This window comes from Barbatula barbatula, assembly GCF_947034865.1.
Source record: "Barbatula barbatula genome assembly, chromosome: 25".
Lineage (NCBI taxonomy): Eukaryota > Metazoa > Chordata > Actinopteri > Cypriniformes > Nemacheilidae > Barbatula > Barbatula barbatula.
In genome coordinates, this window is record NC_136788.1 from 12,161,953 (window position 1) to 12,178,332 (window position 16,380).

Genomic DNA, 16,380 nt, shown 5'->3' on the forward strand with positions numbered 1-16,380 from the left:
ACCTGCGAAAATGACAACAGGATAGTTACCTGTGGCACAACTAGACTAAATGCTGCACGGAGTTGACATAGGCCCTCATTGTTTGGCACCATCCAGATCATAAACAACGAGTTTACTATGTATGTGATGGTTTATGCACACAATTGTAAAGTTTACCCCAAACACGTACAATGGCCACGATGAAGGATATTTCATACACTATGTGTCAAGTCAACTATAATACACCCGGTTCAAGTAACAAGAGACTTGAGTTGCAACTGCACCCGGCAATTTCTGCCTCACGTGCTGTGGTCACCTGACAAGCAGGACAGCATTGACAAAGACGCTACGTAACACTTCCGAGCGCATTACCATCAAGTGATCAAACCAGTTTCGCCTCGGCTTGATGTTACATGCATGGCCTGTTGTACTTTGGATGATTCATGACTCTTGCTTGAGTTCCGTGTGGGTGGTTGGAAGTTCGATGAGGGATCAACCTTCGACCCATCCAGAGCTCTACTCACCGAAGCGGATGCGTTCTGGCAGCTGGGTTGAATGCTGTGCTCCTCTACAGTAACAAGAGAAATGTCAGTCCCGAACGAGTGCATTCGACTGTGGTACCAGAGCTGCTGAAATGTCAGCGAGTTGTACGGCAAAGGAAAGCCCCGCTCACGGGGCCAAACGTCACGTCTCCATCCCACAGGTCTTTGACATCAATACTGTCCAATGCATATTGCATAGGATCTCCAGACAGCGCTGTATCTCAGTTCACTGAGAGACAGAAACACTGGCTTTCCTGTAGCGCAGTGGTAAGAGCATTGCGTGAACAACGCAAGGTTGTGGTTTCAATCCCAGGGGATTGCAGATACCTATGTATAAATGTATAGGATAATGCAATGTAAGTCGCTTTGGATAACGCTGTCTGCCAAACGCCTAAATGTAAAATGTAGGTAACAAATAGTTGAGAATTCACAACTGGGTTGTTAACAGATAAACCACACATGTGTCCTAAGGTGTAAAAGCAAAAACAAACTGTCAAAAATATTCTATTTCATATAATTAATAGATAGATTCAAAAGATAAAATAACATACAAGAGATTAATGTTCATTGATAGTTTTCTTTTCTAAAATGGGCCGTCACATTATAGGACACAATGAACGATTTATTGTCATGATTCTGCCGCATCATGTCATGTTTGGTTTAGTGGCAGGATCAAGACAGAATCTCATGTTTTCTGTGGAGAGAGGCAATTATTGTTCTTATGGCCTTCCATACTCTCTCTCCTGTCTCGTCTTTGTTCCCATCCTCTCGTTACCCTCGTTATTGATTAATGCCCTTCACGTGTTTCCCTCTTGATTTGCCCCCTTATTTAATGCCCTTGTGTCTTCTGTCTTGTGCTGGTTCATTGTGGTTGTGTGGTGAGTCCATGTGTCTGCTCAAGTCTAGTTCAGTGTATTTGTGGTTCTTGTTTTGAGTTTGTTAAGTCTTTGTGTAGTTAGTCATGTTATTGTATCCATGTTTTGTTCTGTTACCCCCTCGTGGGTCTTTGTTTTATTATTTATTAAATTATTTGTTAACCCCTTACCCGCTGTCTGCACCTGGGTCATCTCTCAGTGTCTCACCACGAGAATCATGACATTTATCTGTCAACTACCCACATTCAAATTACAATGGACACATCTGTCGGTAAAGCTTAAATAAAACAATATACATTTAAACAAGAGCTGCAAATAAAAAATAAACAACATATTTTCTTACCTGGCACATAAAAATCAACTGTGTTCAAACTAAATATATAATTATAGTGCATACTTGCCTACTAAGAAAATGAATTTATAATTCAAATGACAAATTCACTGAAACTGATGTAGCCAAACTGGACAATCGAGGTATTTTGTGAGCACTTCTATGGAAATAGGATCAAAGTAATCACGGCAGACAAGTCTGTACATTCACAACCTTGAACCATTTACTCATGTTCAACCTTACCAACACATTGCAAAAAACATAAATTCTGTAGAGTTATTTTTATTTATTGAGCCCCTTTAGGCAGCGATATTTACTAACAGTTGTACTGACAGGTACGCCCACCTGACTTGCGTTTACATATGGGCGATCTTAGTCAAATCGTACCACGAAGTGACGTAGATTTGTGGGGGTGTGGTTACACGAGGCGTTTCAGGCAGGTCCGGGTGAGCATTCGCTTTTAGACAGAAATGCATCTTTTTTCCCGATACTTCAATTTTTACGTGTCTAAGTCATGCATGGGCAACTTATACCGCACGTTTTCGCGTCATACGACCCCTTTAGCTTCCCTGACCTCAGGATCTTTTCGGTTACGAAAGGACGAAGGTCATTGCCTACAGGAAGAGACTTCAGGGTTCTGAGACGATTAGCGCATCTAAAACATCCAAGACATCACACTCTTTCCTAAAATGCATTGAAAATAAACAGCAATATCTGTGAATTTGGTAAGCACTGTAACTGTAAGATCAAAGAGCAATACAATCGGGTGCTGTTTTCACAAGCCATAGGAAGTGGATGAACACAAAAGTCTTTATCCTCTCCCCAGAGCACATGATCTTCACAGGCAGCTTTGTTGAACCACACAGTCATTATCAAGTTCAATTTCCATCCCAGCACATCGCGCAGATGCACTAGATCAGGAGACCTTTTGACTCAGCATAAAGTTTTGTAATGCTGAGCAAACAGCAAAATATTTTGGTGAATAATAAGATAACTAAGTCAAACGGCTCACGAGACGGCACGATGACCCCGTTATCTACGTAGATCCTTCAGGATTTGACTGGCCAATTACATGTGTTCTCAGAGATTATTCATCGTTGTTTTAGTTATATTTCATGAATAAGCTACACGAGTGGCATGACATACTTACGTAACACAAATATCGCAATAAACACAATAAACCGAAATATGGGGGAATGTTTTTCAACAACCTTTAACGTTAGAAAGTGAAAGACGGTTAAAGAAAGCACCAAAAACAAACCGAGGAGAACTGCCGGGGTGATGTATAATGCACGAATGCATTTGACAAACAATCCATTTTATGCCACATGACGGAGATGACACACAGATGTGTTATACATTAACCTATAATGAACAATTGAATTGTAATAAAAATAAAAACTTTATGGTGGCATGATATCACGTTGACACGACTAACCGGTGCTGCTAGATGACGAAAAGTTATAAAGGAACGGTTAAATGATAGATGTGAAATAACACATACCTGTAATGAAAGGTAGTTCCCGATCCCGACTGATGTTAAATCCCCTCAGTGGATGTTTCACACGCGCGCCGGTTTGCGCCGCTTCATCAAATGAAGCCCTAACTTGAGTGACATTTAATCTAACCAATCACCTGTCGTGTGATTCGAGGGGCGTGTCGTACAGCGGAATCGTAAACAATCGATATTATGGTGGATATAATAAGTTATTTAATTGTATTTGTAGACATTTTATTTGACATGTAATAGGTACAGGATGAAACAGGAGCAATTCAATGTGACATTTTTTAGTTTTGCTAGGATGTAGAGTCGATCACGTTAAATGTAGTCTTCCTTTACGTTTTGTGGCGTCGTCTTTGTCTTCAGATATGCAATGGCTCCCTTTCTAGGGATCACTTGTTTAGTGCCACTTGAAATTTGAGAGGAGAACAGCAGCACCATCTACCGGGCAGGGCGTTCAAGTTCAGAACAGCAAACATGCATGGGACGTTGCTAAACATTTTTTCTGGTTTTTAGGATTACTTCATGATACATAGAGATATAAAAATTTACAGGCTTAGGACAAAAGTACACAAAGTAAATAAAACGATCGGCATACATTAAATAATAGAAATCAAAAACCAAATAATACTTCATATCTAACTATAAATGTAAGCACGTACAAATGCATTACAATTGTTATTTCTGAGATAGTCTTTATGGAATTTATATGTCTAATAATGCAAAAATGTGTTCTTGTGGTTACGCACATATTTTATTTTCAGTAATGCATACAGTATATTTTACTGTTTCAGATTCTAGAAGCTAGAAGACTCCTGGCGGTTTCCTCACTAAACCAGGGAGAACATATGACTAAAATCGCTTTTTTTTGTCTTGGACAAAAACTGGGCCTTTTTATTACAAACATATTAAATGTGATTACAAAATACGAATAAAGCACTGATGGCTTTTAGGCTGGCTTAGTATTTGACCATGTAGAGTCTGATCAACCCTTAAGTGGTTGTAACTTTCTTGATGTCTAACTTATAAATGGTCTGATACCCATCATCCCATGCGTACAGCTGTTTGTCCCTTGGGTGGTAACGCAAAGCGGAGTGGCTGGTGTAACGCTTTGGGAAAAAAACCTTTGGGGTGCTCTCAGTGTAGATGGTATCATGGATATCAAACACGCATTGGATGCTGGACCTGCCACCATAGTCAGAGTTGTAGACCACATACAAGATACCACAGATCATGAAAGATGCTTCTGCGTTGCGACTGTTGCAGTTGGTATCCCACGTGTGCTCAACAGCCAGACTGTTGTAGTCCAGCTTGCTGATCACCAAGTTTCCACCATAGTCTGGGTCTGCGTGGATCGACCACAACCCCATTTCATCAACAGCAAGATCCAGCAGCGTATTGGGGTTGAGGGAATATGTCGGCATTGTACCAGCCCCAGGAAGCAACAATCGATCAGTCACCGTGCGGTTACTGAGGTGCACCTTCAGGATCTCATTGTTGGTGTCTGCGAGGTGGTAGTATACAAAGCCGTTGTAGATCGCATGGCCTGTTCCGTACCAAGGCAGAGGAAGACGGATAACTTCGGTCTTCTTGGTAGAGTTCGAGTCAGTGAACGTCTTCAAAGAGGCATATGCCAAAAGCGTATTGTTTGAGGTACCACTAAAAAAGTAAATCTTTGCAGAACCATTTGTTGGATCTTTCATCCATGATCCAGTGGAATCACCAGCCTTCTTTACGATTTTAAGGGATTTGATTCCTGTGAGCTCAGAACTGCAGTCTGAAATAAACAAGATATTTATGACATGTAAAATGCTATATCATTTTTATTTGTGCAGCTTTCTTCAGCAATCTGCACCACTACTCTACTTGTACTCCATATACACTACACATACAGGAACTTTACTGTACGCCATTACTTTTTACTGTAGTGGACGACCATAGGACCCTCAATCACAGTTTAATTGGATTGTCTAGATAAAAAATGCACCCATATTCTTTTACGTTTCTTTTACTTTGGCTCTACATAAGAAATGAATGAATGCCGTTTTAAACAGAAATATACATTTTAATCTGAATTAATTTTAGGTTGGCTGTAACTTTTAAGTTTGCTGGAAGTTACTGTAAGTCTTACCTTTGTCTTTGGGAAATACCGCTGTCTTTTTTAGTTTGGCTTCTTTCACCTGGTGCTCAAGCAGCGAGTCCTCAATCTCCACATGAGCCGTTTCAGGGATATTATTCTGGAGATATTCCACATCCCTCTCCACCCGATCCAAGCGCATAGCTAGGGTGTCAACGTGACCCTTGACCTCTGACCTCAACACATTCATCTTGTTGGTTTGGCCGTGTATCTCCTTGAACATGTCATACATCCTTTGACTGAACTGCTGGAAGTCCTGTTCACATCTGATCATTCGTCCCTGTTTAGGTGCACGTACAAACACAAAGCAGCTTTTAGGAACTGTCAAGTTAAGGATTAAGTGAGGTTATTATTTATTATATGTATAGGGCTGTTGTTCTTGGCAAAAATCACATATGGAAAAGTATGCTTTAGAAAAACGTATACTTTAAACTATAGCTTTTGGTCTATAAATAATTCTGCATGTCTTAATAGTACCTCATATCCAATGCATGCAATGATTCACTTGTGTTTACTCTTTAAAAACAAAAGCTCTTACCTCCAGCTGTTGAAGTTGTCTCTGAAAATATTGCATCATAAAATCTGGAGTTGTTCTCTGGGTTTGTGTTGTGCCACACAGCAAAAAGAATATAATAACCAAAGACATGTTGTATATTTTACCCTTGATGTACCCGGAATCTCTTTTTCCACCTAGTTTAGTTTGCGTTATGAAATAAAACCGAAAGACCTCCCTTCTTATCAAATGTCAGTCTGGTGAAATGGTTCAAAGGGGAGTTCCAAAATCAACGGGTTTGTTATTCAATTAAAGTTCTGGGACTGTATCCGAAAGAAGATGCTGGAAAAGGCAGGTCTTCACAGGCTCATAATAAACGCCAGATGTGCTGACACGCATCCACTCGGTAAATCACATCTGCATCATTCAATTCAAATAATTGTTGTGTTGTGCATATTTATGCAAAGTTACATCCCTCCCTAAAAGTTTTTTACTTTGTCTATGGCACAAATATGAGGATACTGTCATTTTGGCACGTAAACAGACGGTTTCCAGCCAAATGAGTGATGTGGAAAATAATGTTATTCCTGGAAATATTACAAAGCTTTAAAGAAAGCTTCGTGGCAGCTCACAAAATGTTGAATTAACTACATATGCAACAGATACTTTGAACCAAAACCAAACAGAATGAATTATTTTTAGCCTTGGTGTAGTTTGAAATAAAACGGTTTTACAATAAACAAAGGAATAATTCCTCAAATTAAAATTGTGATTGCTTAGATCACTACATTATTTTCATTACAAAGACAAAGAAAGTTTCTTTGTATTTTCATATATAAATGTATATTATTTATGGGTTATAATATTTATAAGTAAAGTTTCATCTTAAAAGTCAAAATAATTTGTACAATGCCAATATAAGGTTAAACAACTCTATGTAATGATAAATGTAATGATTGTCTTTGTCCAATAGATGGCGCCTCACAACAACATTGTTAAAACAACTCTTAAAGGCATTCACACAGTATCCATTACTAATTTAACTGACTATGAAAATGATAGTGTGTTTACGAAGACTATAAATGTATTATTTCTTACCAGCACATTTAAGCGATCAGGTGTCGTCCGCTATTTAATGCTTTCTCTTTGAACATTTACTTTAGACAGTTACTGTAAATGTTTCTGACATCATTGGCCCATTTCTAGTCAATAATTCAGGCTTTTATATAATGAGATGATCCGACAATGTTTCTCAGTTTAGGAAAAATATTAAGCTTTTCAAAAGAACTAGGATATCAGATTAAATCGTATATTTTCATTTGAACAAAAAAAAAAACAATATCTTAAAAAGGAACTATATTTATAAAATATATATATATTTAAATTAAAAACTCCCTCCGTTAACCACAAACTGAACGAAGACACAAAAATCCCCTTCAAAAGCTCCAGTAATGGAACGAAGACATTTTTCTTATGGCTGAACTCCAAGTTCCAACAGCTTCCCATCCTTAATGCTGATTTTATGTCCTTGTATCAATCGCGTATCAGCTTGCTAATGCTTGTGTGGTTTTAATATTTTTGACGCTTATAACCTTCTCAAGCGATAGAAAGTTAACAGTTATGATTATGTACAGAAAATACTGCATATGAAACAACATTCAGACACCAAGCATTGCACAACTAGAAATCAATGCGTTTGTTTATATAATTGAACATTTGTATTAAAAAATACGATGGAAGAATTCACAATAGTGAACAGGTAAATATGAAGAGTTAGGTTCCAAAATGAGATAACTCCAGTTTTGTTTGTGCAGTCCATTTAACATCAATCAAACTGCGTTTGGTTTGTGTTGATTTGAGCCATAATAACTCAAAAAATACAGCGAACTAACACTCATTCTCATTTCGGAAGCAAACTCTTCATATGTTCTGTAACACACGGTACCAAGAGGCCCAAACATCTCTCTGAGCATCAAATGAGGGCATAAATGGTCCCTAAACAGTCTTCTCAAATGAGCCAACCCTCTGACACACTTCCATAATTCCATCTCATCTTTCTTAGGGTTTAATTCCTACCAGCTCCCAGCTGTTTGCATCTGCACACACAACATCACAACAAGAAAACTTCAAAGGTATAGTTTATTCTGCAGTGATTCTATATACAAATGCAGTAGGTATAGAAATGTTTTGCCTTTATGCTCTGGAACATCTATACCATCCGGGATCCCTCAAGACTCAATTCCTGGGCTTGTTTATACAGTCTTTGTTGCCTTGCTGCCTCATGGGACTGCAATTAGAGAGAAACTCTCTGACACAGTTATCTGCTAAAAATCAGGTTACGCTAATTTTAGTTTCTCGACATATGGCTGTTGTCCTATATGGACATGCAATTCAAAAACATATTACTTTGATGTATATATTTCATTTCTGGCATTACAGTAATTTTTTGGTGTTTTTTTTAGATTGCTTTCATGAAATCAATGGTTTATTTACTTGGTATGAAAAATGAGTTGTTTGTCATCACTGCTTTTCTTGTGATGTTATTTTGACTATAGTTGTTTAAGATGTCATGTTTATTAAACAATCTGAGAGAACAGAGTCTTCACCTTCCCGGCATGAACCTTGGAAGTATGTGGGAAAGGAAACGGTCTATTTTTTCACATAAAAGATTTGAATATTCATGTTCTGCACTAACATATGTGCTGTTTACACATATCGGGACAACACATAGGGGATCCAAAAAAGTCTGAGATATATAAGCTGGGATTCAAAATCTATTTTATAAATTGAAGTACATTTTTAAGACTGAAAAAGACAAACAATTTGTATTTATTATAGTTATTACATTTTGTGAAACACAAATAATGCAAAATATATTAATTTTCACTATACTGGTCATAGACTTGTTGTTTTTTCCAAACTTCTATAAATGTAATATAGCTTATCATCCAAGCGACAGTTTACCCAGAAATGAAACTTCGGTTAGCGTTTACTCACCATCACTGTGTCTGACCAAACCTGTATGATCTTCTAGATCTTCTTGGTAAGAAAATTTTTTTACAGATACAGATACTTCACTTTTTAGTGAGCACTTGCTTTTAAAATAATACTTCACACAACAATGAAAATTCTGTCATCATTTACTCACCCTCTTTTTATTCCAAACCTGTATAACGTTCTTTCTTCCACAGAACAGAAAAGAAGATATTTGGAAGAATGTTGGTAACTGAACAGTGACGGTACCCATTCCTTTGCATTGGTTTTGTTCTGTACAATAGAAGTGAACGTGTGCCGGCACTCTTCGGTTCTTCTTTTCATAAAATTTCGAAATGACAAGAGAAACGGTGACAGAATTTTCATTTTTGGATGAACCATCAATTTAAGTTAGGTACCCGTTCCACACTGATACATTATGCCCCCTCACATGCTCTACTGTAAGTGCTTCAGTGGTCATGAAACCTGATCTGTGTTATGTAGATGGATTTGGTAGTAACACTCTTACAGGAATCTGACAGAAGGATGATCAGAAGAACACATACCGACACCCCTTGTGTAAATTCTGTCATATCCTTATTATCAACATGATCTTGTTATTGTTCTCATAACCAGGCTCTGTAATGTCTTCACATTGCACCGTTCAACTATCTACTGTAGCAGTATGAAGGTAGGATGCAGAGGACTGTGCATGTCTGACATAAATGCTAAACGGTGTTGTATTCTTATTTTACTACCCAGTTCTCCTGCAGTTACAATTTAGGTCTATTCCAATCCTTTACTCTTTTCCCTAGAGCCAAGTGTAACGTTTTTGAGCTACGACTGTAGCACGGCCGAATTAAGTTACACATATAATGAGTGGCTTCCCAAAAACTCTCCCATCTGTTATTGATATGTCAAACAGGCAGTCCCACGGCTATGAATTGAGCCAATATTGCTGTGTCAGGCTGGTAGTGTTGACTAAATCAGAGTTTATTCCATTTTCGATAGCGTACTTATAGTTGACTCTGCAATTTAGGCTGGAGAACTAGGAAACTATTTTAACATAAAACAACGTTAACAACAAAACATAAAATACTGTGATGACTCATACATTGAAATGCCAATGTCTAATTCCACAAGTCTGTATGCCCAATACAACCTCATGAGAGACTCCTGGCTTCAGTATTCAGCTTTTTTCTAATAATCGTGCAAAGACTGTATCTCACAGATGACGTGTTTTTGTAGGCCAACCCGGATGTAAGCACCGTCAAAAGCCTATGCATTTTCCCCATTAGACTTTCGGAAGATTGTAAAAAAATACGATTTGTGACTTTTTTCAAAAGATGTTTCAAGATAATCTTTACAAATGAACACAAAATATAAAATCCCTTTGTTGTCACTCAACCAAATACACAAATGCAACAGTACGTGAAAAACCTGGGTGCATTTCCGACAGTAACCGGCAGTATGACCGATAAGTTACACAAAATTACAATACTACAATAGACATTTTCCTTTACACGTTTACACAATAAACATTACTGTACAAGTGTTTAACCTATAACAAATGAAACATCATTAACATTTGTTTCTAATGAAGCCTAAATACAATCACCAGAAGAAAAAAGCTAACACGAGGTTAAAAACAGACTACACCAAGGTCGTTCAATATCAACATCACAACCACCGAGCCTCCGACAACCATTTCTAACTTTATTCAAAACATTTGAATCCCAATCCACATTTTTATAGATCTGTGCCCATGTTGCGTTGTTTGGGGGATTTATATGAGCAATGACGTCTAAAGGCCCCACAAAAGGACGTAGTCGCTTTAAGCAACTTGCCGTTTTTAAGACACAACAAAGCCACGAGCGAGTTATAAGCGGTGTGTTTTATGTCACAGAATAAAACGTGAAAATATGTAGAGGTTTTGTTAACCACAGAACTTATTTCAGCCAATTTGCCAAAAACCCATAAAAAAATCCATCAACATTGGGGGCCATGAAACCAGAAATGCTACAACAGATGCATACAAAACGTTGGCATGCCTTCCAAAAACTACATTTGCATTAGCAAATACTACTAAGACAAGAATTCTACTCATCAAGTGAACTTACATTATTTGTGGTTTTGTTATGCCTGGTAAAGTGTGGGAAAGTGAGAGAGAGGAAAGGAGTGTGTGTGTTCCATTATATATGGAACAGCAATAGCCGTAAGGATAGAGTCTTAATTGTTGTGCGTATGACTTGCGCACTTAGTAGCTAATAACAAACCGTTATTGGGTAATTGTGAGAGCACGGAATCCCCCGACAATTGAGCCTGAAAGACGGTCGATCATTGGCAGAGCTTTCAACTAAGTGATGCATGGTAACTGCTAAATGCTCATTTTGCAGAATCCCCCTGGGTTGTGAATCATGTAAACATAGGCTGTGTTGCACGGCTCACCTGACTGGCTTCAATTTAAGGCTGGAGGCACACATGGTCTCCATTTCACCTCTGAACCGTAATGAGTGTAAAGATAAAGCCGAGGACACTCATAAAGATGAGGAGAGAGACAAATCAAATAAAGAGAGACCGCGGGTCAATAGTTATATACTCGTAGTATATAGACTAACGCTATTAGTTGGGTTCACTACAAGCTTATACTACAAAAATACATAACGAATAGTTTGGTTCCAAGATGAGATTCAAAAATCATGTTTTTATTATTGTGTAGTCCAATTAATATCAAACAAACTGCAGTTGGCTTGTTTTGATTTTAGCCATAATAACTCAAAACATACAGCTAACTAACACAATAAAACATAATAAGTTAACATAATAAAAAACATGTATCGTCAATAATGTCCAGTGGCTGTTAAGATGCACCTCATGTTCCAATAGTAAAATAGATTTCTCCTGTTTTTGTCAAAACCTAAAAATATACGGTGCACATAATGGAAAATTCTTTACAAATGCCTGCCAAATGATTCCCTGAAAGACATTCTTATAGAAAAGATTGCAAATATTTTCTTTCCTGCAAATGCATGAGAATCACAAACAATATCAGGGACAGACGATAAGAGACATTGAAGATATTTCATGGTACTAACAAATGAAACAGGGTCAAATTATTGTTATTTAATTTTTTTTGCATGAAGATAACAGGTCTTCTGAAAACCTGTTAACTGAAAAAGACGTTGGATTCATTTAGCATACATATGTCACAACCAAAAGTAAAAATCACACAGTCTCACGTCATATTCTAGATTACCTGGAAGAGATCTTTGTTAGCGCGCAGTTCAATTTAAAGGTGCAATAGAGAAAATAATTGATGAGGATGAATTAATATAGTGTTTAGACAATTGTCTCAATCTGTCTTGTGGATTTTTATAGAAAAGAGTCCAATTTTAGCCTTGCTTTATCTTTCAGCCATGTCATGGTGTTAGATTAAGTCACATTGAATACACATCTATGGCAGTGTGACAAACTTAAACTCACATTGTAAATTATGGTACCCTGTCACCACATTCTCACAGTGTTTGTACAAGATAATTACCAGCGGCCGTTGCCAGAAAAGATGACTTTGGCCAACAGGCATATGCTTTTGGCAAACTGTATAATCAGAAAGATGAACGAAAGTAGAGAAAATTGTATCGGAGGGTTTCAATGCATTCAGTCAAGTGACATCATCGAGAAATAAAAAATTGTAGGTGAAAAGTGATGGAACATTATGATGTCCCTCCGGAAAAAGAGGAAAAAACAACAGAACCCATCACATAGATTATAGTATTAAATGGCAATAAAAGGGAAATGGAAACTACGTTTTATGGCTAAGTTGGTCTCATGTTTTGAGTTCTACTGGTGGTATGTTATCTGGTGGTTGGGAACCATTAGAACACCATTAAATCCTACAGGAATAAGACCCAAAACACACTACATAATGGTAAACTGCAGATGGTTTGTAGCATCTGTAATGCCACTCTTTAGAATAACTGTTGTCATATAAGCAGAAGTGCCATATTTAAATACTGTATAAAGAACTCTTGGCCAGGGCCCCGTTTTAATCTTTGTGCTGTTGTAGAGGTCAGTATGCAATAAAAAAAAAAACATTCATAGTTACTGAGGACACATGCATTATGTAACACTATAGTGACGCATTGGCATATGAAAGCAAATAACATATAATGACTCCCCAAATTGTATTTGAACAGGTGTGTAGGAGGAGAATAATCAGAAAATATGAATGTTTCTCTCCCACTTAATATTGTTCTGCATAGTTCATTGGTTTATAGACGCTAATTTAAATGATTTATCTCTTAGCAGCCAAGGCTAAAACAGGGTGTATTATCTGGACGCAGATTTATTAATCAAAAAGATGCACCTGACATCTTGCCAAACACAAAAAAGTATGGATATTTGGATGATGATACTGGAGATTTTTGCTTTATATAGCTTTTAAAGGGATAATTTAACCAAAATGAACATTTTCATTTAATCGCCTTCATGTCATTCCAAACCCCTATGACTTTGTTTCTTCTGGAGAACACAAATAAATATATTTAAAAAAACGTTGGCAGCCAACAACTGTCACACACAGAAGACAACGGAGACAGTTGTCAACTCGAAACTTGTACAGGTTATTAACAGTATGCTAATATCTGGAAAATGAGAGATGGATGGGAGTCCAGGGAAAAGGCCACAGACACAGAGACACACACACACACACACACACACACACACACACACACACACACACACACACACACACACACACACACACACACACACACACACACACAGACACAGAGACAGACACAGAGACACACACAGACACAGAGACAGAGACACACACAGAGACAGAGACAGAGACACACACAGACACAGAGACACACACAGACACAGAGACACACACAGACACAGAGACAGAGAGACACACAGACACAGAGACACACACAGACACAGAGACAGAGACACACACAGACACAGAGACAGAGACACACACAGACACAGAGACACACACAGACACAGAGACAGAGACACACACGCACGCACGCACGCACGCACGCACAGACACAGACACAGACACACACACAGACACACACACACACACACACACACACACACACACAGAAACACACACAGACACACACACACACACAGACACACACACACACACACACACACACACACACACACACAGACACAGACACACACACAGACACACACACACACAGACACACACACACACACACAGACACACACACACACACACAGACACACACACACACACACACACACACACACACACACACACACAGACACACACACACACACACACACACACACACACACACACACACACACACACACACACACACACACAGACACAGAGACAGACACAGAGACACACACACACACAGACACACACACACACACACACACACACACACACACACACACACACACACACACACACACACACACACACACACACACACACAGACACAGAGACAGACACAGAGACACACACAGACACAGAGACAGAGACACACACAGAGACAGAGACACACACAGACACAGAGACACACACAGAGACAGAGACAGAGACACACACAGACACAGAGACACACACAGACACAGAGACAGAGAGACACACAGACACAGAGACACACACAGACACAGAGACAGAGACACACACAGACACAGAGACAGAGACACACACAGACACAGAGACACACACAGACACAGAGACAGAGACACACACGCACGCACGCACGCACGCACAGACACAGACACAGACACACACACAGACACACACACACACAGACACACACACACACACACACACACACAGACACACACACACACACACACACACACACACAGACACACACACACACACACACACACACACACACACACACACACACACACACACACACACACACAGACACAGAGACAGACACAGAGACACACACAGACACAGAGACAGAGACACACACAGAGACAGAGACAGAGACACACACAGACACACACACACACACACACAGACACACACACACACACACACACACACACACAGACACACACACACACACACACACACAGACACACACACACACACACACACACACAGACACACACACACACACACACACACACACACACACACACACACACACACACACACACACACAGACACAGAGACAGACACAGAGACACACACAGACACAGAGACAGAGACACACACAGAGACAGAGACAGAGACACACACAGACACAGAGACACACACAGACACAGAGACACACACAGACACAGAGACAGAGAGACACACAGACACAGAGACACACACAGACACAGAGACACACACAGACACAGAGACAGAGACACACACAGACACAGAGACACACACAGACACAGAGACAGAGACACACACGCACGCACGCACGCACGCACGCACAGACACAGACACAGACACACACACAGACACACACACACACAGACACACACACACACACACACACACACACACAGAAACACACACAGACACACACACACACACACAGACACACACACACACACACACACACACACACACACACACACACAGACACACACACAGACACACACACACACAGACACACACACACACACACAGACACACACACACACACACAGACACACACACACAGACACACAACCACAGAGAAAAATACTCTTTCGTTTTCCACACACGAAAGAGTCATATACTGGTTTTATATGACATGAGGGTGAATTTAGCAACCCAACAGCGAGACTAAACAAGCATGAGACAGGGCTTGCGATTCCTCAGATCCCAATAAAGCCCCAGAGGGATTTCCATCAACACTCCGTCAACCTGATACCATTGATTCCCGTACACTCTGATAAAAGCCTCATTATCAAAACCAGTAAATGAAAACAATTAAGCATAAAGACTTCAGATAAAACGCAATAATTAAGACACAAGAAGCACAGCGATGCGAGACAGAACAGTGCTGTAATTCACACGACGCCTGTGCTATAAAGGACCTCGCCGTTTGGTACCAGATCTGCCCTATGGAATGATCTGAGAGCACTGAGTTTGGCTGTGTATCGCACATCAGAGAAAATACTCTGTTAAATAATTCATAATGCTGGCTGTAATTAGGAAGCGATGGGGACCGCAGAACACAGCAGTTACTGGAAACACTTCCCTCCTGACAGTTCCTCTCCCCGTGTGCCCGATTTCTGATTAGCATCGTGAGCCATTAGTGCGTCTCGCCATCATAAAACTTCAGGTCGCGATTTGCGGCGTTAGGTAAACGTTAATGGGTCTGTCTGCGGTCCGATTGCAAAAGCAATGCCACAAAACAAGAATTACATCATCAATAAGACCAGGTGACAAAACTAGAACGCTCCTGTTGTAATGTTATGTAAGCTGTTAGACGTGTTATGAGGGCAATGAAACCTCAATAAGTCTTATTAAAGGGACTGTTCACCAAATTTGTATTATTCTGTCATCATTTGCTCACCCTCAGATCTAAACCTGTAGAAATGTATTTGT

At 39.4% G+C, this 16,380-nt stretch overlaps 2 protein-coding genes across 10 annotated transcripts in view; both read right to left on the minus strand.

Moving 5' to 3' along the window:
* ppfibp2b (PPFIA binding protein 2b) overlaps positions 1-3,340 on the minus strand; it is a 38,237-nt gene extending 34,897 nt beyond the window's left edge. For 4 of the 9 annotated variants that reach the window (XM_079450187.1, XM_079450197.1, XM_079450196.1 and 1 more), the window contains exon 1: positions 3,232-3,340. The gene's annotated coding sequence lies outside the window, so the exon portion shown is untranslated. The remainder of the gene's footprint in view (positions 1-3,231) is intronic. The other 5 variants (XM_079450191.1, XM_079450185.1, XM_079450192.1 and 2 more) reach the window with 4 other exon arrangements.
* Positions 3,341-3,965: 625 nt separating this feature from the next.
* On the minus strand, positions 3,966-6,068 carry olfml1 (olfactomedin-like 1). Its single transcript, XM_079449739.1, has 3 exons — positions 5,904-6,068; positions 5,360-5,645; positions 3,966-5,005 (listed from the first exon to the last, which is right to left on the minus strand). Exons 1-3 carry the CDS (start codon positions 6,009-6,011, stop codon positions 4,221-4,223), a joined length of 1,179 nt encoding a protein of 392 aa, XP_079305865.1. The 5' UTR covers positions 6,012-6,068; the 3' UTR covers positions 3,966-4,220.
* Between the last annotated feature and the right edge of the window lie 10,312 nt (positions 6,069-16,380).